The sequence below is a fragment of the Scyliorhinus canicula genome, chromosome 18 (genome assembly GCF_902713615.1).
Source record: "Scyliorhinus canicula chromosome 18, sScyCan1.1, whole genome shotgun sequence".
Taxonomy (NCBI): Eukaryota; Metazoa; Chordata; class Chondrichthyes; order Carcharhiniformes; family Scyliorhinidae; genus Scyliorhinus; species Scyliorhinus canicula.
The window spans coordinates 35,311,593-35,336,005 of record NC_052163.1 but is presented as its reverse complement, the minus strand read 5'-3'; the positions used below and the strand labels follow the sequence as shown (position 1 = coordinate 35,336,005).

The window sequence follows — 24,413 nt, the reverse complement described above, 5'->3', positions numbered from 1 at the left end:
CACCCGGGTTTGATGTGCCTGCACCAATGTGCAGTACGCATGGATGCAATGACCTAATGCCCACTGACACATGAGTATCTGATTTAGCTCAGTTGGCTGGACAGCTGGTTTGTGATGCAGAGTAAGGCCAGCAGTGTGGGTTCAATTCCCGTCCTGGTCAGGTTATTCATAAAGGCCCAACTTCTCAACCTTGTCCCTCGTTCGGGGTGTGATAATCCTCAGGTTAAATCACCACCAGTCAGCTCTTCCTCCTCAAAGGGGAAAGTAGCCTGTGGTTACCTGGGGCTTTGCCAACTTGACTTTACGCATCATGTATCTGCAATTACAAAGAAGGTGGCTTCCGGTTCAAAAAGAACTTGCTGCATTCCTGTATGGGAATTCCAAATCATCTTCAGAGGGAGGAATTTTTATTGGCAGCAGATGATTCATTTTAGGGCATAGTGGCAACCATTTAAGACCTCTTCTGCACATATTTTCCAGTTGAAGGGAGCCTCTTTTAATGAAGAGGAGGAACTGACCCTTGCAAATGTTTGGGTCAGGTCATAAACAGCCCCCTCCCCCTCCAACCCCCACCCTGCCCCTGCCCTGCAGCCAATGTGAACACATGCATATTACAAACAAGTGATTTTTGTGGTCTCAAAAAATTGGAGCATTGGCATTTATTTTTAAAGTGCCTCTCAGTAAACAATGTTCCACTCGCTGACATCTTATTCACGAGTCTATGCCTGAGTTTCACATAAATAAAGCATAATATTGAAGTTTTGTCACCAATAAAACATAAAAGCACACTGGTCATTTTTTTTTAAACCCAAAAATGTACCTTTAAAATTAGAAGTGCAGAAACAGACGTGTTTCTGCTCTTCATTCAGGCCCAGAAGTTCAGTGGCTGAACATTACTGCCATCTGCAGCCTGCTCAGCATCAGTGGCAGCTGATAATGCCATGACAAATGCAATAGGCTGGATACCGTGTCTACTACTCTACCTAATCCACGGCTATGCTAGGGTGGAGTGTGAACAGTTATTTGAAGGATCATTTCTCCTTCCCAGTTTGAAGCAGGAACATACTAGAGGTAGCATGAGGGTGAGTATGAACCAGGATTTAAAACCATAAATAATGATATATAAATATAAAATAGGACCATTCTTTAAGAAAATTCAAAATAATGTTGTTTTCCTGAGATGAGAAGATTTTTATTGGATGAAGTATGATAAAAGGTAACCTTTTGCATAAAATATGAATGGGGATTTCAGATTTTTTTCCTTTTGGTAGTGTTGCTGTGGACATTTATGGCATCCTGTTTCCTTGTATTTTTCAGAATTCTAGCACCGTCCGTAATAAAGAAAACACACAGTACCTGTTTAGGTAAGAACACATTGAGTTAAAATATGAAGTGAACTAATGTACAACAGAACTGTTCCCAGAACACTAGGTGATGCTGCAGCACTATTTTTGCGCCAAGGTAACGTAACATCTCATGCTTTGTGAAAGAAATAAAGCAGCTATGATAGAGAGGCTGATGCATTCTAGCTATCCTGGTTGGATTGTGATCTGTCAGTCAGCCGCTTAACCCCAACCCTAATCATTTGTCCAAAGGGTTGATTGCCGAGGTTGTTGGTGGCTGCCTGTATTAGACCTGGCGGTTGAGCAGAAAATCAGTATGATTCTCACCCCGGGGGACTCTGAGGATGCCCTGCCTAAGTGTGCCAGTGCAATAGTCATATGGCTGTGAATAGCAGCAAGCTCTGATCATGAGAGGAGGAAAGCTTCAAGCAACTAAACTGTGTTTTCTTTTACCTGCGGTCTCCTTGACTCTTGTTTAGCTGTTAATTTTGGGCTATCTTCGATCTCTTGTATTCACCACTACTTTCCTGAAAAATTAACCATTAAGCTAGGAGCAACATCACTTCAGCTTGGACAAGGACTCACTCAGGAGATGGAAAACCTGGCAGATTCATTTTAAATCAGCAAATCAAAAGTTATGGATGGATTCTATTTGCTTTGACCTGAATCATTTCTAACTCTGTACGCTCAGCAAAGTCGGATATTGAATAATTAAATAATTTGACATTAGACAAGTTTATATTAGATATTATTTATGTTTCTCAGTCACAAAGATGTTTTTGTTTTCGAAAAATTCTGCAAATTCAGATGGTAAAATAATGGTGAGAAGGTTCCTTGTCACCTTAAGGCCTTTTAGGTAAGTTAATCTTCAGTTTTTTTCAGTTGCATCTGTGAAATTATTTTGCATTGTTTACAGATGATTGATGTGACTAATGTGGAACTCCTGTGTTCAATGTTTGTGTAAAGCGGAACTTGCACTTTAACCTCATTGTAACTGCTGATGTGCTGTGTTGCACTGTTATGAATTTCGGTGACTGTTTCTCCCTTTATAATAAGGAAAGATCTCTAGCTAGCAAACCCGAAGGGTTGATGTCCGCAATGCTCTGTTAGCACACTGAATCAAATGGTGCTTTCTATTGAATTTTGCAATCAGGCTTGAGACGAGTCTAAGAGAGACACACGAGAGCTTCTTCACCATGTTTTTCTTTCACAGAAAGTTATGTTCTGAACGTAAAGGGCAAGGCGTGGAGTTATGGGTGAAGTGTGGGGGTAGCAGGAGCCAGGTGGTTGGCTCATCACACTGGGATCACGCACATTCCCACTATGAGCTGCTGCTTGCCTTTCAGAACACAGTCTGCAGTGATAGATCTCATTTTTGTCAGATATTTCCACGGGGTGATCATGTTGAGCATATGTCCTGGGAGGTTGGCGAGGTGGGGTGGCGGGGGAGGGAGGGCGGGCTTTGTGGTTGCAAGTTACTTGATGTTTGCCGAATAGCATTCAAAAAAGTCATCCAAATATTAATGGAATAAATGCCATGTAAATATGTGAATCATTAAAGCTAAAGGAAACATTTTAACATGTTGTCTGTTATTACATTAATATTAATTGCAGCAGGGCAAAGACAGAATTATTTCTTAAATTAGTGAATTTAATGAAGGATTAGATTGTTCCTGGGTTTCAAATCCACTTCATTAAGCTTGGGGAATTAATTGGAAAAGAATACTCTAGAGTGCGATTTTCAATGTTTACTGGACATTTTATTTTTGGGTGTTATTAAGAAATATAAGAAAACATGCTTAATTAGCACAGAAAATTGAATTTGTTTCACTGTAGACAAATATGCAGGAGTGATCCTGACTGTTAATACTAGATATTGAAAATTGTGAATTTAGGAATTGTTTTTAAGGATAATATTTCTAAAATAACAAAATATAAAAATAAGAGAGTGTTTCTGCACCTTTTCCAGACTCAGTTTGAGGTACTCAATACCGACATATTACTTAAGAGCTGGACTTGATCCTATTTCATTGGCAACATGTGCTATGGTGGCAAAAGTAATAGCATCATTGTTATATCTGTTACTATGCCTACCCTGGGTTGAATCTGGTATATGTCAGAATAAATAATTTGGGGATGTGCTTCTACACCATCTCCCTCATGTTTTAAATAATTCATTTGCTTCATCCCTTGTCTGAAAACCAGCAATATAAATGAAGGGCAGGCTAGACTGAAACTGAGCCCAAGTATTGATTGAAAAAAAAAATGGTATTGTTCTTTTTAAGGCCTGTATTGAACATAAAATAAAATTATAAATTGTGCTTTCGTAAAATCTGTTCCAATTAACAGATTCCATCTCTGATATGTCATGTAAACTGCTAAAATTTGATATGTGTATAGTCGGAAGTCCAGGGACTGTAATACAATATACCGCTCAACATGTCTACAGAATCACAGAATTGTTATGGCGTACAAGGAAGCCATTCAGCCCATCTTGTCTGCACCTGCTTTCCAAACGAGCATCATGGGTTACTGCCATTCCCCTGCCTTCTCCTTGTACCGTTGCATGTTTCGGCAGCATGGTCGCATTGTGGATAGCACAATTGCTTCACAGCGCCAGGGTCCCAGGTTCGATTCCAGCTTGGGTCACTGTCTGTGCGGAGTCTGCACATCCTCCCCGTGTCTGCGTGGGTTTCCTCCGGTTGCTCCGGTTTCCTCCCACAGTCCAAAGATATGCAGGTTAGGTGGATTGGCCATGATAAATTGCCCTTAGTGTCTGAAATTGCCCTTAGTGTTGGGTGGGGTTACTGGGTTATGGGGATAGGGTGGAGGTGTTAACCTTGGGTAGGGTGCTCTTTCCAAGAGCCGGTGCAGACTTGATGGGCCGAATGGCCTCCTTCTGCACTGTAAATTCTATGATAACCTATGTTGTTTCTATCCAAATAATAATCGAATGCCCTTGAATGTCTCGATTGAAGCTGCCTCCAGCACACTTCCAGACAGTGCATTCCAGACCCCAACCGCCCGTTGTGTGAAAACGTTTTTTCTCACAACACATTTGCTTCTTTTACAAATCACTTCAAATCTCTACTCTCATTCTCGATCCTTTTACGAGTGGGAGCAGTTTCTCCCTATCTACTCTGCTCATCCCCCTCATGATTTTGAGCGTCCCTATCAAATCCCCTCTTAGCCTTCTACTCTCCAAAGAGAACAGTCCCAACTTCTTCAACCAATCCTCATAACTGAAGATTCTCATCCTTGGAGTCATTCTTGTAAACCTCTTCTACTCTCTCTACAATGTTTTCGCATCCTTCTGATAGTGTGGCGCCCAAAACTGTACACAATATTCCAGCAGAGATCTGACTAGTGTCTTATGTAAGGTCACACAGTAGATCTATATTATTGCATCTGATTATTTTCTGTTTTTCAGTTGGAATGAAGTGCATTGTGTATTTAAACAAATATTCAAAGTATGCAGGTTAATAAAACAAGAATGTATATTATCATTATTTGTGTACAACTAATTATACAACATAGAACTTGTTATATTTCTGGTAATCACATAATAAAATAAATCATCTTATTGTTAAAATGGAAACTATAAGACATAAACTATCTTGGTTGAAAGTATTTTGGTGTGACATACTTTCTGCTTGGTTGTAGGATATTTGTGGCTGGGATTGGATTCTTCACCCTCTGTTTCATAATGACTTCCTTTGGTGGACAGTTTTCCGGAAAGCGAGTGGGAGACTCACCTTTTGGCATCAGACAATTAGGCATCAAATCTGAAGGTAAATTAAATTTATGTGAGGTGGCATTATCGGTTAATTTATTCAATGCTATCCATTTCTGATAAAATTTAAAGGTATTGGGCACCCACTATTCCGTAAATGTGTGGAAAGCCAGAGTCATCAAAAGCTAAACATTGTTTTGGAGTCTATCAGGGACCTTTTGTTTTTAATCGCAAGCCATGTTATTACATTTTTAGGCTGGTGTCTCACATGTCACGGCTGTAAGTGAATTCAGTCGTACTGAGTTACATGGTTACCATTGCATTGATGCGCACCCAATCCACTTTGCATCAATGTGAAAATAATTACAGAATTGCCCCCGAATACCCATCCATTAATTATTTGTCTTAATGATTGATGTGAGATGACCAATTTTTCAATAAACTGATCCAATATCTTTAGCTGTGGAAACCATTTCAGTCCTGGTAGAGGCATGTACGGACTAATCAATGGGCCTGAAGGAACCTGACCACAGCAGTTGACATGGTGACATAGAGTTGTGCATAAGTCTCTGCTGAAACGCTAGTTTTGCAGTTTAAAATGGTTTGTAATTACAGCCTGTTGTCACTGTGAATATTTTGTTTGTCAAAGTTTACCACTGACGTCTTAGATGTTGGATATTGTCCTATGACTATATGAATGTGATGCTTTCTGACAACACAAATATTAGGGGCCTCACGGTAGCATGGTGGTTAGCATCAATGCTTCACAGCTCCAGTGGTCCCAGGTTCGATTCCCGGCTGGGTCACTGTCTGGGTGGAGTCTGCATGTCCTCCCCGTGTGTGCGTGGGTTTCCTCCGGGTGCTCCGGTTTCCTCCCACAGTCCAAAGATGTGTGGGTTAGGTGGATTGGCCATGCTAAATTGCCCGTAGTGTAAGGTTAATGGGGGGATTGTTGGGTTATGGGTATACGGGTTACGTGGGTTTAAGTAGGGTGATCATTGCTCGGCACAACATCGAGGGCCGATGAATTATGCAGAGGTTTGCGGGATGTTTTATGCAATGTTTGAGAAATCAAAACTCTCTTCCATTTTACCTGTTTCCAATATCATTGCAACGGGCTAGCCCATTTTCCAAGATCACTTTTGCTGTTATATGCAAAGTATATTTGGTTTGCTATCATCATTATATCTCTCAGTGCCTGAAAAGGAATTAAGCTCCAGAGAGAAAGTCAAAACACCAATATCATTAAGAAATTATGGCAATGTTTCAAAACTGTAATCTAGCCTTGAGATTCAAGTGATGGTTGAAAGCTAGTTTATGGGTGGAATGGTAGCACAGTGCTTCACAGTGCCAGGGGCCCGGTTCGATTCCCGGATTGAACTGTCTGTTCAGTCTGCACATTCTCCTCGGGTGCTCCGGTTTCCTCCCACAAGCCCCAAAAGACGTATTTGTTAGGTGAATTGGACTTTCTGAATTTTCCCTCAATGTACCCGACCAGCTGCCATAGTGTGGTGACTAGGGGATTTTCACAGTAACTTCATTGCTGATTTAATGTAAGCTGACCTGTGACACTAATAAAGATTACTATTATTATTATTATGAATTTATTTGATCACATAATGAGATATCTCCCTTCTACTAAGGGTATTTAGTATTTTCAGTATTACCAGCAAATAAGCGGCGGGATTCTCTGCGAACCGGTAGGGCAGGCCACTTCGGCGCCGAGGAACCACTCCAGCATCGGGCTGCCCTGAAGGAGCGGAATCCTCCGCACCTTCTGGGGCTAGGCTGGCGCCGGAGTGTTTGGCGCCGTGCCAGCCGGCGCAGAAGGGCTTGGCGCCACGCCAACCGGCCATCAAATGTTGAAGCATCAAAATTATTATGCAAGATCTGACGGCAATTTATATGAATTTTGGAAAATAATATTTTTTAAGTTGGAATATGTTTCTGAAATTATAAGGAATTGTACTAATTTGTATCATTATGCACATTCTGTAGGAATAACTTACTTCCTGTTGCACTTTCTATTTTTAGGATCATTCCTGTCTATTTCAGCATACCTGCCTGTTAATCTCAGAAATATAGGTATTAATTGCGCTTACCTTTAATTGAATTCCCCCAGAATCATTCCAAAGTAGTTGGTATTTTGTTGTTCTTTAAAATGCCACTCACCTGAGAACTGTGAAATTGGATCTCACACTCAATGTAAAATGTTGCCACCTTGTTCAATCCTGAACCCCTCTCACTTGTATGCCCGTGCACGTCCTTCTATTTTGTTTCAAACTGTTTTTTTTGGTCACTTTAACTCCCCTGGCATCAGTTCCCATGTCTTCGGTTTTCACGCCAAGAAAAGAGTCATGGTCTGGTTGTAATCAGGAAACTGTAATCAGGGGCAGCATGGTAGCATTATGGATAGCACAATCGCTTCACAGCTCCAGGGTCCCAGGTTCGATTCCGGCTTGGGTCACTGTCTGTGCGGAGTCTGCACATCCTCCCCGTGTCTGCGTGGGTTTCCTCCGGGTGCTCCGGTTTCCTCCCACAGTCCAAAGATGTGCAGGTTAGGTGGATTGGCCATGATAAATTGCCCTTAGAGTCCAAAATTGCCCTTAGTGTTGGGTGGGGTTACTAGGTTATTGGGATAGGGTGGAGTTGTTGACCTTGGGTAGGGTGCTCTTTCCAAGAGCTGGTGCAGACTCGATGGGCTGAATGGCCTCCTTCTGCACTGTAAATTCTATGATAATCTATGAACTGTTTGTTATCAAATCATTGAATGATACAGCTCTGAGGACTTGGGTTCAGAGCCACAAAAGCAGATAATTTAGGCTATTTTTAAAATTCCTTCATAGAATGTTGGAATTGCTGGCTAGGTCATCCCGAATTGCCCTTGCGGAGGAGGTGGTTGGATTCTCTCTTGTTGGAGATAGTCATTGCGTAGTGCTTGTATGTCGCAACTGTTACTCACCACCTATCAGCCCAAGCCTGATTGTTTTCTAGGTCGTGCTACATTTGCACACAAATTGTTTCAGTATCTGAGGAGTTGGGAATGGTGCTGAACATTGTGCAATCATCAGCAAACATTCTGGACGCGACTCTCCCCAAAGTGAACAAAGTCCCCTAGCGAACGTGTTTAGCCGCATGTTTCCCAGCTCAGCGGAGGTCGCACATAGCCCCGTTTTGTACAGTGGGGTGATCCGCTCACCGGACATCCCCATTGTAGCATTAAAAATGGTGTCCCGATCTCCGAGGCCCCAGAAACAATCTCCGGCCTCTACCCAGAGGAAAAGCAATATGGAGGGTCCTCACACACCACTCAGCCCTGCCCTCCACAACACCCACGGAAGGCAACCTCAGCTCTATCCCGTGTGCGCGGAAAATGCCTGCTTGCCACCTTGGTTGTGCCCATGCCAGCTGGCAGTGCCACCTGGGCATCTTGAAAATGCCAGGTTGGCACCCAATGGCACCACCAGTGCCAGGGCACCACCCTGCCCAAAGGGCATGCAGCTGGAGGTCTCCGATCCCCTGGGAGATCCCCATGAGTGCCATTCTGTCTAGTCCCCATTTGTGGGGACCAGTGCAGAACGGCGCTCGCCCGAGGTCTCTGAGGCAAAGGGGTTGAATCCCAAAGCCTCAGGTACCTCGGGAATCTGTACACTAGAGTCAGGCTTACTGCCTTGCCCCAGTACGTAGATTTGCTAATAGGTGATCCTGCCCGTTGTGGGCAAACTTCACATCATAATGTCTTGCGAGATTGCATTGAATCTCGCGAGGCATTGCGAACCGGGTAGATCCCGGGAGTGGGGTCTCCTGGCTTTCAACGGCCATGCTGTGCTGTGGCAAGCTGCTTTTCTGGCGGAGCATGGCTGTCGGATCTCGCCTTCATACTTCTATCCATTTTTGATGATAAAATAGACTGAAAGAATGATAATTGGCCATCATCGAACGGTTCCTCCATTTTGTGGACAGTAATCACCTGGGCAGTTTTCCACATTGTTGTGCAGGTGCCAGTGTTATAGCTGTAGGGAACAGCTTGGTTGTGGATGTGGCTCGTCCTGAAGCACAAGTTTCCAGTGCTATTTCCAGAATGCTTTCAGAGCCTATTCAGGACCTCACGGTAGCATGGTGGTTAGCATCAATGCTTCACAGCTCCAGGGTCCCAGGTTCGATTCCCGGCTGGGTCACTGTCTGTGTGGAGTCTGCACGTCCTCCCCGTGTGTGCGTGGGTTTCCTCCGGGTGCTCCGGTTTCCTCCCACAGTCCAAAGATGTGCGGGTTAGGTGGATTGGCCATGCTAAATTGCCTGTAGTGTAAGGTTAATGGGGGGATTGTTGGGTTACGGGTATACGGGTTACGTGGGTTTAAGTGGGGTGATCATTGCTCGGCACAACATCGAGGGCCAAAGGGCCTGTTCTGTGCTGTACTGTTCTATGTTCTATGTTCAATGCTTGCAGCTGTTTATTAATATCACGTAGAGTGAATTGAATTGTCTGAAGACTGACATCTGTTGGGGACCTCAGGAAGAGGCTAGGTTGGATCATCCACTTGGCACATCTGGCTGAAGATGGTTATAAATGCTTCAGCCTTTTCTTTTGTACTGATGTATTGGGTTTCCCCATTGTTGAGGATGGTGATATTTGTGGAGCCTCTCCTCCTCCTCTTCATTGTTTAATTGTCGACCACCATTTATGATTGGCAGGTCTGCAGAGCTTAGATCTGATTCATTGGTTGTGGGATCTCCTGGTTACTTCTGTTATTGGCATGAAAATAGTCCTGCCTCACCAGTTGGGAAAATAATAAGCCTCGAACATGCAAATAATACCGAGTTCAAATACACCAAATTGATACTGGAAAGAAGAAAAAATAACCCTACTCTAGTGCAAAATATATTGTAATATGTTAAATGTCTGCTAGCAAATAACCAAACAAGAAACCACATCAAAGGCATGTTCTGTTATTATAGACCCTTTAACCTTTCAATAACTCTTGGATCACAGAAACACAGAAAATAGAAGCTAGAGGAGGTCATTTGGCCCTTTGAGCCTGCCCTGCTATTCATTATGATCATGGCTGATCATCAAGTTCAATACCCTGATCCCGCCTCCCCCTCCCCCCGCCATAATCTTTCAACCCTTTAGCCCCAAGAGCTATATCAAATTCCTTCTTGAAATTACACGTTTTGTCCTCAACTACTTTCTGTGGTAGTGAATTCCACAGATTCACCATTCTCTGGGTGAAGAAATTTCTCCTCACCTCAGTCCTAAAAGGTTTACCCCTTATCCTCAAACTATGACCCTAGTTCTGGACTTCCCCAACATTGGGAAGATTCTTGTTGAATCTACCCTGTCTAATCCTGTTAGAATTTTGCACCTTTCTGTGAGATCCTCTCTCAAAATGAATATAATCATAACTGACTTGGTCTCTCCTCAGATGACAGTTTTGCCATCCCATGAATCAGCCTGGTAAACCTTTGCTGCACTCCCTACATAGCAACAACATCCTTCCTCAGATAAGGGGCGGGATACTCCCACCGCCCGTCGGGTCGGAGAATCGTCGGGGGGTCGGGGGTCAGCTTGAATACCTCCCCCGCCGGCCGCCGAATTCTCCGGCGCCGGAGAATTGGCAGGGGCGGGAATCACGCCAAGTCAGTCGGTGGCCGCTCACAGCGGCCCTTCCAGTGATTCTCTTACCCGCAATGGGCCGAAGTCCCGCTTGTTCTGTGCAGGTCCCGCCGGCGTAAATTGGACTAGGTCCCTTACCGGCGGGACCTGGTGGCGCGGGCGGGTTCCGGGGTCCTGGGGGGGTGGGGGCGCGTGGTGATCTGACCCTGGGGGGGGTGTCCCCATGGTGGGCTGGCCCGCGATCGGGGCCCACCGATCCGCGGGCGGGCCTGTGCTATGGGGGCACTCTTATCCCACACACCGGCCGTGTAAGCCTCTGCGATGGCCGGCGCGAAGGTGACCCCCCCTTGCGCATGCGCGGGGATGATGTCAGCAGCCGCTGATGCTCCCGCGCATGCGCGGACCCACGCCGGTCGGCGGAGTCCCTTCGACCCCGGCTGGTGTGGCGCCAAAGCCCTTCCATGCCGGACGGCGGGACGCAAACCACTCCGGTGCTGGCCTAGCCCCTGAAGGTTCGGACGATTCCTTTGGGGCGGCCCGACGCCGGAGTGGTTCACGCCACTCCATCCCGCTGGGCCCCACCCCCCCCCCCCCCCCCCCCCCCCCCCCCCGCCCCGCCGGGTACAGGAGAATCCCGCCCAAGGGCACCAGGACTGCACACAATAGTCCAGGTGTGGTCTTAGCAATACCCTATACAATTGCAATAAAACATCTCTATTCCGAGACTCAAATCCTCTCGCTATGAAGACCATCATAACCATTTACCTTCTTTACTGCTTTCTGTACCTGCACGCTTACTTTCAGGGACTGATGCACGAGGACACCAAGGTCTCACTGAGTATCCACCTCTCTCAATTTACATCCATTGAAATAATAATCGGCCTTCCTATTTTTGCTATCAAAGCGGATAACCTCACATTTATCCATGATGTGGAGATGTAGGCGTTAGACTGGGGTGGGCCCAGTAAGAAGTCTTATAATACCAGGTTAAAGTCGGGAAGGAGCTGTGCTCCAAAAGCTAGTGATTCGAAACAAACCTGTTGGACTTTAACCTGGTGTTGTAAGACTTCTTACAGTGCTCACATTTGTCCACATTATACTGCATCTGTCATGCGTGTGCCCACTCACTCAGCCTGTATAATCCCGCTGAAGCATTTCTGCATCCTCCTCACAGCTCACCCTCCAACCTAACATTGTATTATCAGTAAATTTGGAGATAATGGGCTGGATTCTCCACTGTCTGGATTCTCCACTCCACCGGCAGCGCACCCCTGTCCAAGGATTTCCTGACGGCGTGGGGCTGCCCACAATGGGAAACACCATTGGCCAGCTGGTGGGACGGAGAATGCTGCTGCCGGCGGTGGAGTGCAGTACCAGAAAACTGGTGGGCGGGCTAGAGAACCCCGCCCAACACATTTAATTCCCTCGTTCAAATCATTAATATAGATCACCTGCTGAACTGAGGCTATTTACGGTTTTGAAACCCAGTCAACCATCCATAATGCCCGTCAATGTCAGAAAATAAGCTTCCAGCTGTATTGCTTGAAACTTCCAGAACAGAATAATATTGCATTTCCATGTTGATCTTGTCTATCAATGGAGGGGAGCAGAGGAAGAAATGTTGAGAGCTTTCAGGAGTAGGGCCTTTTAAATAACAAGAGCCACCAGTCATTTTAAATCACAGCACAAAATATGACAGCTGGAGGCTGGCAGGACATTATTATGCCACTTTCTTGAATGGCAAAAGTACTGCAATGCATAACAAAACTTACACACTGGTGGTTAATGTTAGGGTCATCTTACCGTTGCAGCACAGATCCCTGTGGTAAATCACTGCATTAAACACAATCTACATTAAAATACAGCATCTGATAATGGAATTGAGAAGTGTCAAAACATTTTAAACTTAGCTTTCGGAATGTTCCTGACTCTTCAGCATGCTTCCCCCAGTGGTCACAAAGTCTCCAAAGAGGTGGATGTTTTGTTCTTTGAGGTTTCCAAAAACCCATACCAGCACATGTCAATTATGGTGAGAGGAAATATACCTCTCCTGTGGTCCTCACAATGGGGATCCTGACCTTGGCAGAGGTGCATGTGTGTTTCACGGCCAAGGCCTTCCTGGCAGGTGCAAGGGCTATGTGAAAATGACATCGGGTCAGGAAGGCAGAAGGAAATTGTTTTCCCAGCAAATAAAACTAGGTCAGCACTTTGCGACCTGATCCACACCTCCATTGGGAGATAAAGGTCCGGTCCTAACAGCCTAACCACAGTCATCATGGATGCCTCACAATATGTCCATGGGTGTGAACATCTTGCACCTTCTTTGTAGCAGAACAACCTACCACCAGCCCCCCCCCCCCCCTCCACCCGCCCCCAGCTTAAACTTTAACAACTGAGCCCCCAAACGTGTTGTTGGGCAGAATTCTGTACAGGTCACATGACCTGTTCATTCCTCCAATTTATCCTAAATTAAAGAGACAGTTCCAAAATAGAAATATTGGGCGTGGTCTCCCTGAATGGGAATAGAGTCCTGTAATGCGCATGATTAGCCGGGTGTTTCCTGGCGCTTGCCGTACGGAGGAACACCGTGCTATTGAATAGCCATTCTGGTAGATGCGGGGCCTCAGCGGAGAATGTGTGCCTGAGGCCGCACTTAGTCCCGTTTTCTGTTTCAGAATTAGATCAACACACGCCACAATCCTGAAACCCTCCCAAGCCCGAACTCACCTACAAGTGGGTCTTTGGGCTACCCCCCCCCCCCCTCCCCACTCCCATTGGGCTGCCCCCAGGTCCGACCCACAGCCTGGTAAAAATGTCAGCCTGATACCTTGGTAGGGCTGACACCCAGGTAGCACTGCTATGGTGCCTGGCTGACAGTGCCCAGGTGGCACCAGCAGTGCCAGGGTGCCATCCTGGACAGAGGGAACGCACCTGGGGGCTTCCAATCCCATGGGAGACCCCCCATGAGTAGCCGTTCCATGTACCCCACCTTTGTGGAGACCAGCGTTGAACGGTTTTCACCCAAGATCTCAAAGGGAAGGGGGTTAGATCCCACGCCTTGGGTAGGTAGATCATGGGAATGCAGATTAGACTAGTTGTCTCACTCTAACAGGCAGATTTTCTAAAAAGTGATCCGGCCCACTGTTTTGTTATGCTTCTTCATGTAGCATAAGCTGCTTCCTTGATGTATACTCTGACAAAGGAAGGTTCAGATTTGGAGATAGCTTTAACACATTTATTTAACAGTTAACAATTCTCCTACTTGAGTTTGACTCTCCTGCTAATCTTGCCGTAGTAACTCAATCTAACTAACCAGTCTGCTCTGAGCCATGCGATGGGTGCGATGCTTCCGATCTGCCCCTGTCTCTCACTAAGTGTCACCTGTGGAAAGAGAAAGAGCATGTTGTGTGCCCTGTTCTTTTATATGGGTTGCCCCCTTGTGGTAGTGTCACCTCAAGGTGTCTTGACTGCCCATTGGTCGTGTCCTATTCTATGTGTTCATTAGTTGTATATCTGCATGTCATGATATTTCTGGTGCTCCCTCTAGTGTTTACTTAGTTGTAGTGTATCTACATTAACCCCTTATGTATTTACAGTGATGCATATCACCACATCCCCCTTTTTTCGTGTTACATATTTTCTGTACTGTGTCAAAGAAAATTGAACAAAATAGGTAGATAAGTGATGATATGTACAAATCATGATGACAGTGATGATTATACAATACCAAATAATATGCATGAGTCCAAAGTTCATGAATTAATATAGTTGAGTGGCTTTCTTGTTTTGTTATTGAAGTGTCGATGTTGATTTTGTCATTTCCTTGTGAACCTGTGCTCCTGTGCCCCTGTGCTTAAGGAACCAAGAAGTTAGCAGGAGGTGTTCAAATGGTCAAATCACTTCATTGTCTGATTTGGACTCTTTTTTTCTATGCTTGTGGTAGCGATGCGACCTGGACTGTTTCTTGTGATTGCGATATTGATGCAGCATGTCATCTGCCTTGAAAGCTGATTTGCTTGGTCGTAGTGGAGCACTCTCATCAGCCTTGAAAGCTGGTTTGCTTGTTTGTAGTGGAGGAAACTTGAATCGGTGAGATTTGCTGTCATGCCATAGTATGGTTGTACTCTTGCCAGTGTTAGGAGCTGTGCTGTCACATTGTCCTGCATTTTCAGAGTTGTACCATGTCATACCAGTCGTTTTTCCAGTGTTGTTGTTTTTGTCGTGCTTGTTGTTGACGTTGGTGCCTTTGGTCCACTTCTTGCTGTTGTCTTTGTTGTTGTTTCTGTAGGTTTTGTTGTTGTGTTTGTTGCACTCAATGACCACCCTCTGTGGATAAGTTGAGTCCTTCACAAAGTTACTTGTGTCAGTGTCCTTTGTGGCATGTGCTGTTTCATTGAGCGTGCCGTCTCTGATTCCTTGGCGCTCCCCGTCTGGAGTCATGTCCGGTTCACTGGAATCATCTTTGGCTTGTCAATGCTCCCCATCTGGAGTCCTTTCCGGTTCACCTGAATCAGCTTTGGTTTCTTGACACTCCCCATCCGGACTCATTTCAAGTTCACTTGAACCATCTGAGGTGTCTTGATGCTCCCCATCCGGAGACAAAACGTTCAGGAATTCATTTTCTTGTGGAGAGGCTCGGGTGGATGAAATTTGAATTAACGTGGTGTCACTGGAGTCACTAGTAGCCTCACTTTGATTGTCGAGTGCCTCTGTACATACTAGTTGAGGTCTGTCAGTCTCGCTGAGATGTCGCACATCATGTAGGGGAATTGTGATGTCACTTGTTGCACATACATTTTTACGTTACCCACTGAAAATAGAAACAATAATAGAACATAGAGCAGTACAGCACAGAACAGGCCCAATAATGTTTGGACAAATGATACAACAGTATGTAAGAGGAATGAAATAGCAACTTTATTTGAAGATCGAGACAAAGGTGGTCTATAATATTTAGTGTAGATGCATTATCCCCTCTTTATTACACTACTTAAAACTTGTGGGCAAAATATGTGGACTGAAATATGAAAGAATGACAAACAAAATAATAGATCCCAGGATTTTAACTTACCTGGAAATAGCCTGAAACTGCACTGTAATTGGACTTCTGCCCGCTGCTTTGGCCTTTCCGGGACCTCATCCCAAATTGCTGGGATGAGGCAATTTGAATATTTGATCATGGTGGTCTGGACCTGCAAGGCTGCAATAACAGAACTCATGCTATTCTCTGTCTGTAAACTTGGAGCTCTCTGTTGCAGTGAACATAAGGCTTTAATCTGGTCAAAGATTCACATCATGCCGTATGTCCAATAATTGAACAGTGAAGTGATATCGCTTTACTGTTTCCCGGATATTTTAGTTTACTGTGTTTACTGGGTTTTCCCACATATTCACTTATGATTTTCCTTGTCTTTGGAAGGTGGCAGAAGGTGGTTTTAAGTGTTTTTGGTGGCACAGAAGCACAGTGGTTAGCACTGTGCCTTCACAGTGCCAGGGACCCGGGTTCGATTCCTGTGTTGGGTCACTGTCTGCGCGGAGTCTGCATGTTCTCCCCGTGTTTGCGTGGGTTTCCTCCCAATAGTCCCAAAAGACGTGCTTGTTAGATGAATTGGACATTCAGAATTCTCCCTCAGTGTATCCGAACGGGCGCCGGAGTGTGGCGACGAGGGGATTTTCACAGTAACTTCATTGCAGTGTAGTGTAACCCTACATGTGACAATAATAAAGATTATTATTATTATTTAAATTGCTGAAGCGACAGAAAATAGTTACGTCCTTTTCAAATTCTCCAGCTACCCTCCAGCTTCTCCTGTGAAATGCTGCAGTATTATTTTCCATCACCTTCTGCAACTTTCATGAGATCTCAGCTGCAGACAGGAGTTAGACGGAATGCATATTGCAATGCACCAAAGGAGAACGTAACGCTAGGATGCAATTCATCTGTTTAGTCTGCTGACAGGCTCCCTGATTTAGCATCGTTTTTAGAAATTCAGCCCATCACTGAGCTCAGAAACATTTACATTGATGTTTGGGAGGTCTTCAAAATCTGTTCAGCGTACATTCAATCTGAGGCTGTTGTTTCATTGGGCTGGATTCTCCCCTCCCCCAGTCACATGCTTCTTGACGGCGCACCGTTCGTTGGGTGGCGGGATTCTATACTCCCGCTGCCTGCCAATGGGATGCGCCATTGAAGCCAACCCATGCTGCTCGAACCCCGCCGAAGAGCGTGTGCCACTGGCAGGAAAAGTGACTCGCAATGGCCGGGGAATTCCAGCCATTGGGATCTAGATGAGGGTTTCAGGGATTGTCTTCTCCCAAAGTACGTTGCTCAGGCCTGTAGTTTCTTAAAACAATTACTTTCTGTTTACAGCAAGTATTTACACATTTGGGCCTCTGGTACAACATTAAAAATTCTCCTCCTTTCAGGCTTCTCTTACTTCTCCGTCATTTGATCTGACACAATTATTACACCAGCATCATGTATGCTGGTGGTTAACCCTTTTCTCCCCTCCCCAACCACCCCCCCCCCCCCCCCCCAACCACCCCCCCCCCCTCCCCCAACCCCAAGTCTGTATCCCTGTCATTTTTACATTCTCCTCTTTTGACAAAAATAACTTTGGGTGTTGTGCTGAATTTTCACTATATCTGTCTGATACCGGTGCTTCTCAGGTGCAGCGGGCTGAACAGGGTGATATGACAACATCAGAGCCACCCAAAACCTGGTGGGGCCCTCCAGATCCAGGCTCTCCAGAGGATGCCTGCCAAGGGCATCTCAGGCAACAGGGCATGGGCATGGTGGCATCTCCAGTTCCGATGTGCATCCTGGGTTATACACCTAGACATAGTGGAAGAGGTCGTAATATAAAGGAGTTATCTGGGCACAGAGTGGGTGAAGTTAGACACTGATAGCTGTGGGTCAAAATCATTTGTCACAGAATCCTCTTATTGTTCACAGCCTTGAGGTCTCACTATCTTTTTCCATCCTCCCACTGGGATAGGCCCTCACACCATCTGGACACAGCTTTTCCCACAGTCCCTCAATGTAAGGTTAATGGTGAGGACCACTCAACATACATCATGGAAAGAATCTAGCAAATTCAGTGAACTCTGGTCCCTTCGTGCTCAGTGAAGCCTAGTCCCATAGTGCTATGGGACAAAGGGATGTAGGCCTCAACCTCACTTGCACATAAGCTGGGGAGTCAGCGTGCTGGCAGCAGAGAGATGGGAGTCAGTCGGACATAAACAAAAGCTGAGGAGCATCAGAGCTTTCCCCACTCCGAGTGATCATCACCTTCCTGCAGTGACAGGCTAAGCAGGCTCAAGGACTCCCCAGGCCCAGCACCCTGATGAGATGTTTTTGTTGCAGACCTTGGTCGCGGAAGGGGTCGCAAAAGTCTTTTGGGAGTCGGGGGTGGGGGAGGGTGGTATTGCATAGCTGTCGGACAATGTGATGACCCTAGACTTCTTCATCAAGGATGTCACCCCGCTACTGTGCGACATTATAGAGGGTACAGCAGACAATAACGAAGATCCTCTGGGGACTATACTGCAGAATGACACTGGACCCGTCGAGGCAGCAGAAGCGCATTTTCAGCAGTCCAATGCACCACTCTATCACAGACTGGGTGGAACTTTGAGCCTCATTGTAATGAGTCTCAGCCTCATTCTCAAGCCTCCGTACAGGCATCATCAGCTAAAACCTCAGCGAGTATCCCTTTTCCCACAATGAGCCATACTGCAGCCTAGGGTGACCATTGAAAATCCCAAGGATTTAAGACTGCCCAAGGATGAAGCTGTCATGCATACTCTCTGAAAATGTGTATGCTCATCATCTGGTGATCTCATACCAGTTGCAAGTGGAACCAGTTTCTGTTCATATATGGGACTCTCTGATACGATGGGGCACGTATAACCACATGATTGCCATCGATGCCCCCCTGCATCTTTGGCAGACCAGCGATGGAAATGAGTCCCGCAGACACCTCATTCTGATGGGCCTGGTCAGGTCTAAATTAATGTAATCAGGTGCCCTGCCGTAGAGTACATCCATAATGTCACAGATGCATCTGTGTATGGATAACTGTGAGATGACACAAAGGTCACCTGTTGAGCCCTGGAATGATCCTGTGGCATAAAAGATGAGGGCTGCCACGGCCTACGCAGCCACAGAGAGCGAGTGCCCTCCTCCTCCATGTGGTGCCAAGTTTGAACAGTGTCACAGGTGCTTCACTGTCTCCCGTGTGAGGCAGAGTCTCCAGCGACACATGTTGTCCGACAGCCTCAGGGTCCTGTAAACCCTCGGTCACCTTCGACTTTGCCTTTGAGCCCCTTGTTCGGCCTGAAATGCAGCTGGCCCTCGAGTGTGCCCTGCACCCTCCTGGCCTCCTGGCGCTTGACTCGCCCTGCGTGCAGCCTCTCGTAGCTGCTGGAGTCTCTACTCCCCTGGCAGTTATGATTAGCTTCACTGACTCCATCCCAAGATCTCTTGAAAGGAACTCTGCGAGGGATGAGAAAAAGAGAGAGCGAGACACAGTTAGGTTCATGTTCCAGCCAGTTTCTTTCAGAATCTCCCTTGTCCTCCTGGTCCTGGAAGCTGCCATTCCTTCACTTTTACCGGCAAACAGTGCTTACTCATATGTGCTTCCTCCCTACTGTGGACACTGGCATTTTATCTTCAGGCCTATCTCTCTCATCTTCCGTGTGCTGTCATTTCTTGCTGTTTGACAGAGTACAACTCTTGATCTGCCACTCGGCAACATCATTTCTGTTCCTACATCCATCAAATACACACTAGAGGACTTCCAGACTTCTGAACTAGCTTTGGATCTGGCTGCACCTCAGCCTGGTGCTTGGCAGCAAAAAGGAGCTTTGCCATGGAACATTATCGTTTCCTCTACTTCTGCATACTGTCTGGATGTGAGTGATTTCCCATAGCCATAGCATTTTGACTGGAAATTAGAGCATTTAAATGCTTGACGGCTTCCACTCAGTGGTCCACCTAAATTTCTGATTCTGAGACTGAAAACCTGGCTGCTGTGTGGCCTGGACCTTGTCAAAATCTGGTGGATCTCCGCTGCTGCCTTAGCAAATGGACGCCTTTGCAATCAGTAGCCATCTCCTTCAAACATTTCCATCTATAGCTGTGAATTCTTTGTAGGCCTCCTTCGATGTCAGCTTATTGTCTCTGCCAACAAGCTTGGCCTGGATTTTATTGTTCTTTAGGCCTCCTATAAATGTGTATCTAAGTCTGATTTCTAAGTTCACTTTATATCCACAGTGGCAACAGAGAGTCTATAATTTGAGGATGTAATTTTTAACAGTCACACTTGGCCCCTCTTCCTTTCATGCAAAGTAACTCTCAGTGCAATCTCATTTTTATTAGCGCCAAAATATGAGTATAAAATCTCATTAATTTCAGAAGAGTCCATAGTACTGAGGTTTCATGGGCAACATTGGTTTGATACCACTTCAAAAGCATCTGGTCCAATCCTGGTGAAGGAAATAATTACTTTATCCTCAGCTCTTATTTTATTTGCTCTCAGCCAAATGTAAAATGTTTGTTTATAGTTATACTGTACCAGTTTACTCTTTGTCAGGGATAAATTCCCCCATTGCCCCCAAATATGTCTTTGGTGTCATTTTCAATGATATACTGTGCTAGCTCAGCGAATACCTCAATAATATTTTGTTGCTCGTTCTGGGTGAGTCTGCTTAACACTCGACTTGGCTCTGTTTCGTTACTTAGCTTTGGAGTCGCCAGGTATTGTTAAGATACCGCCACAAGTTTCAAGGTCAAGTTCAAAGCAATAAAACCATACACCAATTAGTAAGTTCAAACAAATGAGTTTATTATAATACAATTATAAACTACTCATGCACACGCTAAGATGACTAAACTATTCCTACCACTAAATAGACCAATTCTTATCTGAATAAGGAACTGCTGGATCAGGGGAACAATGGCCTCTTGCTCTGCACTGGGTCCGCAGACTTCAGGTTGGTAAGGGTTAAAAAGGGTCAGGAGTGTCTATCTCTGGTAGCGATCATTGTGAGACACTTACTTGCTGGCGGCTGCTGTCCAAACCTCTCCCCTCTCTCGGTCAAGGTCTTCTGCGGTAAAGGCTGGTCGAGAGGGCTGGTCAAGAGAGGAGGGCTGGTCAAGAAGAACAAACTAAGTTTGGGACCTGTCTTTTATAGGTCCTAGGGCTTCACGCCCTTTTGGGCGGACCCTCTATCTGCTGGAGAATCGATTGGGTCTCTTCCCAATCGATTTGTTTGAATCCCCCCAATACTGAGGCTGTCCCTCGACTACTGGGCGGGTCTTCAGGTGCTTTGTCTTCGAACCCCGCTGGTGCCGGGGTGTCTGGCTTCCCATACAATGTTGCAATCACTTCCCTATTTGTGTCCTTTGTTCCTGGGATCGTTCCATTACCATGTTAACTGTCCCGGAGATTTCTTCATTAGTATGCGGAATGTTCGTTTCGGTGCTGTCTGCTCTCTTAGCAGACAGAATACACAGTGGCTTGTTGCAGCCTGCTTTTGCTGCAAACTTTGCCCATTTTACCCTGCAAGCTTTGTGTTCCTCCATTTTGTATTGAGGGAATGGCCAACTTCGGTGGCTATAATTTGCATAGTTCGAATTGTAAGGCAATCATTCAATTTGCTCAAGATTTCTCAAAATCAACTTTACGAGTTCCAAAAATGTGTCACTTACTTTCTCGAATTAAACATAAAAGAAAATTACACACCTGATCCACCATGATCTTTCTGTTGTGTACCACACCATGAGCGAATGTGGACTCTCAGCAGGCAGCCATTATTGAACTAATTTTATTTCCCAACAGAACAGAGAGGGGGCAGCAGAGCGGGAGTTTAACAAAATGTCACGGTCTTGCAATGCACATGTAACAGAATCCTTCTTGTTCACTCTAATTCACACAAGTTGCAATGTTTTCTCGCCTTTCAATGTCCTAAAGTCATGGAGGCATAGAGTTTTATAGCACAAAAAGAGGACCTTCAGCCCATCGTGTCTGCGCAGGCCAACAAGCACCTACCTATTCTAATCCCATTTGCCAGCACTTTGTCCATAGCCTTGTATGTGCTTTGGCATTTTACGTGCTGACCTAAGTGCTTTGTAAATGTTGTGAGGGTTCCCGCCACTACCACCCTTTCAGGCAGAGAGTCCGAGGTTTTTCCTCAAATCTAATCTAAACCCCCTGCCCCTTATCTTCTTGCTTACCTGCCGCTGAATCATTCCTGGATATTTGCCTTTCTCTTAGTCTCCTGGAACTAAACCCTTCCTGAGCTCTATTTATATTCCACCTGACAGATCAGACTCGTTGCCGCCCCTTACCCACATGTTTTAGCTGGAGGATTACTGTTTATATCTGGCTACTTTAAATTGGTTGGAAACTGCAACTAACACATAAGGGAGATAAGGTGATGTGTTTCGAATCATGCATCTCATTTACAATTTATTAACGCAGAATGCAAATCCTCTTGGACTCTGCCTTATCCATGCCGATAGCTGAATCACCTTCTTTCTCTTTGTAGTATCTCACACAGGACCTACGGGGTGGGAATGATTATCTTCCCTATAGTCCTCGTGGAGTACGACTTTCATTGCTAGAGGCGGGGAACACTAATTAATCAATGTGTAAAAGGCTGACCAGCAAGCTAAACATTCAGAGAGGAATCTGGTAGGGAGCTACCGGGCATTGTATATACCGTATTGTAACTAAATCTAAATTCTTAACTCGGTGTGGATTCCCCGCATCCTTATTAAACTGACAAGGAGGAGTAAACTAGTCTGCTGTTGACATTGCGACTGACTCGGCTGAGCCACCTCTCTATTTTCTGGAACCAGGTTGGAACAAGTTATTTTGCCGTGCCTCTGTCTGGATGATCAGATGCATTTGGCGGCGGTGTTGAAGATTGAAACCTGTCTGCAGAAAGCATGCGTTACTTCTTCTGGGTCAACAACATCACGGAGAATGAGCGCCAGGCGGTCATACTATTGATGGCATGCATACGTTTGGGGTGATCTGGAGTCTCACGTACCCGGCGGCGCCAGATGTGCATTTGTTCCAACAACTTGCGGCACTTGTGGCACAACATTGTAACCCGACCCCATCAGTGATCATTCAAAGGTATCGTTCAATATGGCATAGACGACCCCTTGTGAGTGCGTCACTGAGTTAATATCATGGCTACGGAAGATAGCCGAGTTTTGTGAGTATGGAACTGCTTTATCGGATATGCTCCGCGATCGTTTGGGCTGCGGTGTAAACATAAGGAAAACTGTTGGGTGAAACTTCCTGACTTTTCAACAGGCACTGCAGATCATTTTGTCCCAAGAAAGTGCGGAACGCAGCATCCAAGAGATACAAGGGATAGAGGTGAATATTTTGGGATGTCGCTCCTCACGTGGTATCCCCAAGGCCTGGATTGATCGTCGCGGTGACTCTGGCTTCTGGGCGAAGAGCCGGTGATTGGGATGTGAGATGTCCCTGGATTTGGCTGAAGGTGATTCTGGCCCGGGTGTGATGTGCAGGCACTGGTCTAGGTGTAACCACAGGCAGCAGGAGGGCCAGCACTCCAGGCACCCTGGTTGAGGTAGGCATCCGCCCTGGGACAAAGCCTTGCATCTGGATGACCCAGATGGATGAGGCTGGGATGCAGCTGAACTGTTTGGGCAGCACCCCTGTGGCCCCTAATATGTCCCGTTACAGTGAATGGTCATATGCTCCAAATGGAGTTGGATACGGGAGCTGTCATTTCTGTGGTGTTGCAGAACATCATTGATCTTATTAAACAGGGTGTGCACACTTTGACCTTGCCTGACACGGCAGCTCTTTTGGCCACTTATATGGGGGAACGACGGAATGTTGTGGGGTCCACTCTTATTCCAGTAGTTTATGGGCACCAATCTGTTCACCTTCCCCTCATTGTCATGCAGGGAAGTGGGCCGAGCCTGTTGGGCCAGGATTGGCTGCACTAGCTGCAGTTGATTTGGTAACATATCCTCCAAGTGGGATCTGGCGGTCTGAGTGTGGTAATAAGCAAGTTCACCAGGGTTTTCCAGCCTGACTTGGGTACAATTAAAGGAGCCATGGCCAATAGCCAGGTGGAGCCAGAGGCCCAGTCTTGATATTTTTGTTCCTGCCCAGTTCCCTGCACTTTAGTGGAGAAGGTCGAGATTGAACTGGTCGTTTGGAGAGGTTGGGCATCTTTAGACCTGTGTGCTTCGCTGATTGGGCGGTGCTAGTGGTCCCCGTCATGAAGCCGAATACAACAGTCCGCCTCTGCAGAGACTATAAATTGACGGTAAACACGGCTTTGTGGTTGGATCGCTATCATTCACCATGCATCTAGGATTTTTATGCAACATTGGCTGATCATTGTACATTTATGAAACTGGACATGAACATCGCTTATCTGCAACTGGAGCTTGACAAGTCATCACGGAAGTACATCATCACCAATATGCACAAGGGACTCTATGGGTGCACCCGCCTCCCATTCAGAGTATTCTCAGCGGGTGCAGCCTTCCAGTGAGTACTGGAGTACATCCTGCGCACATTGCTGTGTGTTGCAGTTTATTTGGCTGACGTGATAGTCACAGAGACTACAGACCAAGAAGCTGGAGGCAGTATTGAAGTGTTTTTCAGAGTATGGGGTCTCGGGTGAATGGAGACGGCCTGCACCTGTTTGCCGAAAAAAT

The 24,413-nt window shown here is 45.9% G+C and overlaps 1 protein-coding gene across 3 annotated transcripts in view; it reads left to right on the top strand.

The window, feature by feature from the left end:
* Window positions 1-951: 951 nt before the first annotated feature.
* Window positions 952-24,413, top strand: part of LOC119953757 (alpha-1,6-mannosylglycoprotein 6-beta-N-acetylglucosaminyltransferase B-like) — a 1,231,367-nt gene continuing 1,207,905 nt past the window's right edge. The window contains exons 1-3 of one of the 3 annotated variants that reach the window (XM_038778343.1): window positions 952-1,082; window positions 1,318-1,364; window positions 5,007-5,134. In XM_038778343.1, coding sequence (XP_038634271.1) covers window positions 1,077-1,082; window positions 1,318-1,364; window positions 5,007-5,134 — 181 coding nt within the window. In that variant the 5' untranslated portion in view covers window positions 952-1,076. Of the gene's footprint in view, window positions 1,083-1,317; window positions 1,365-1,873; window positions 2,200-5,006; window positions 5,135-24,413 lie in introns of those variants that run through there. The other 2 variants (XM_038778342.1, XM_038778344.1) reach the window with 2 other exon arrangements.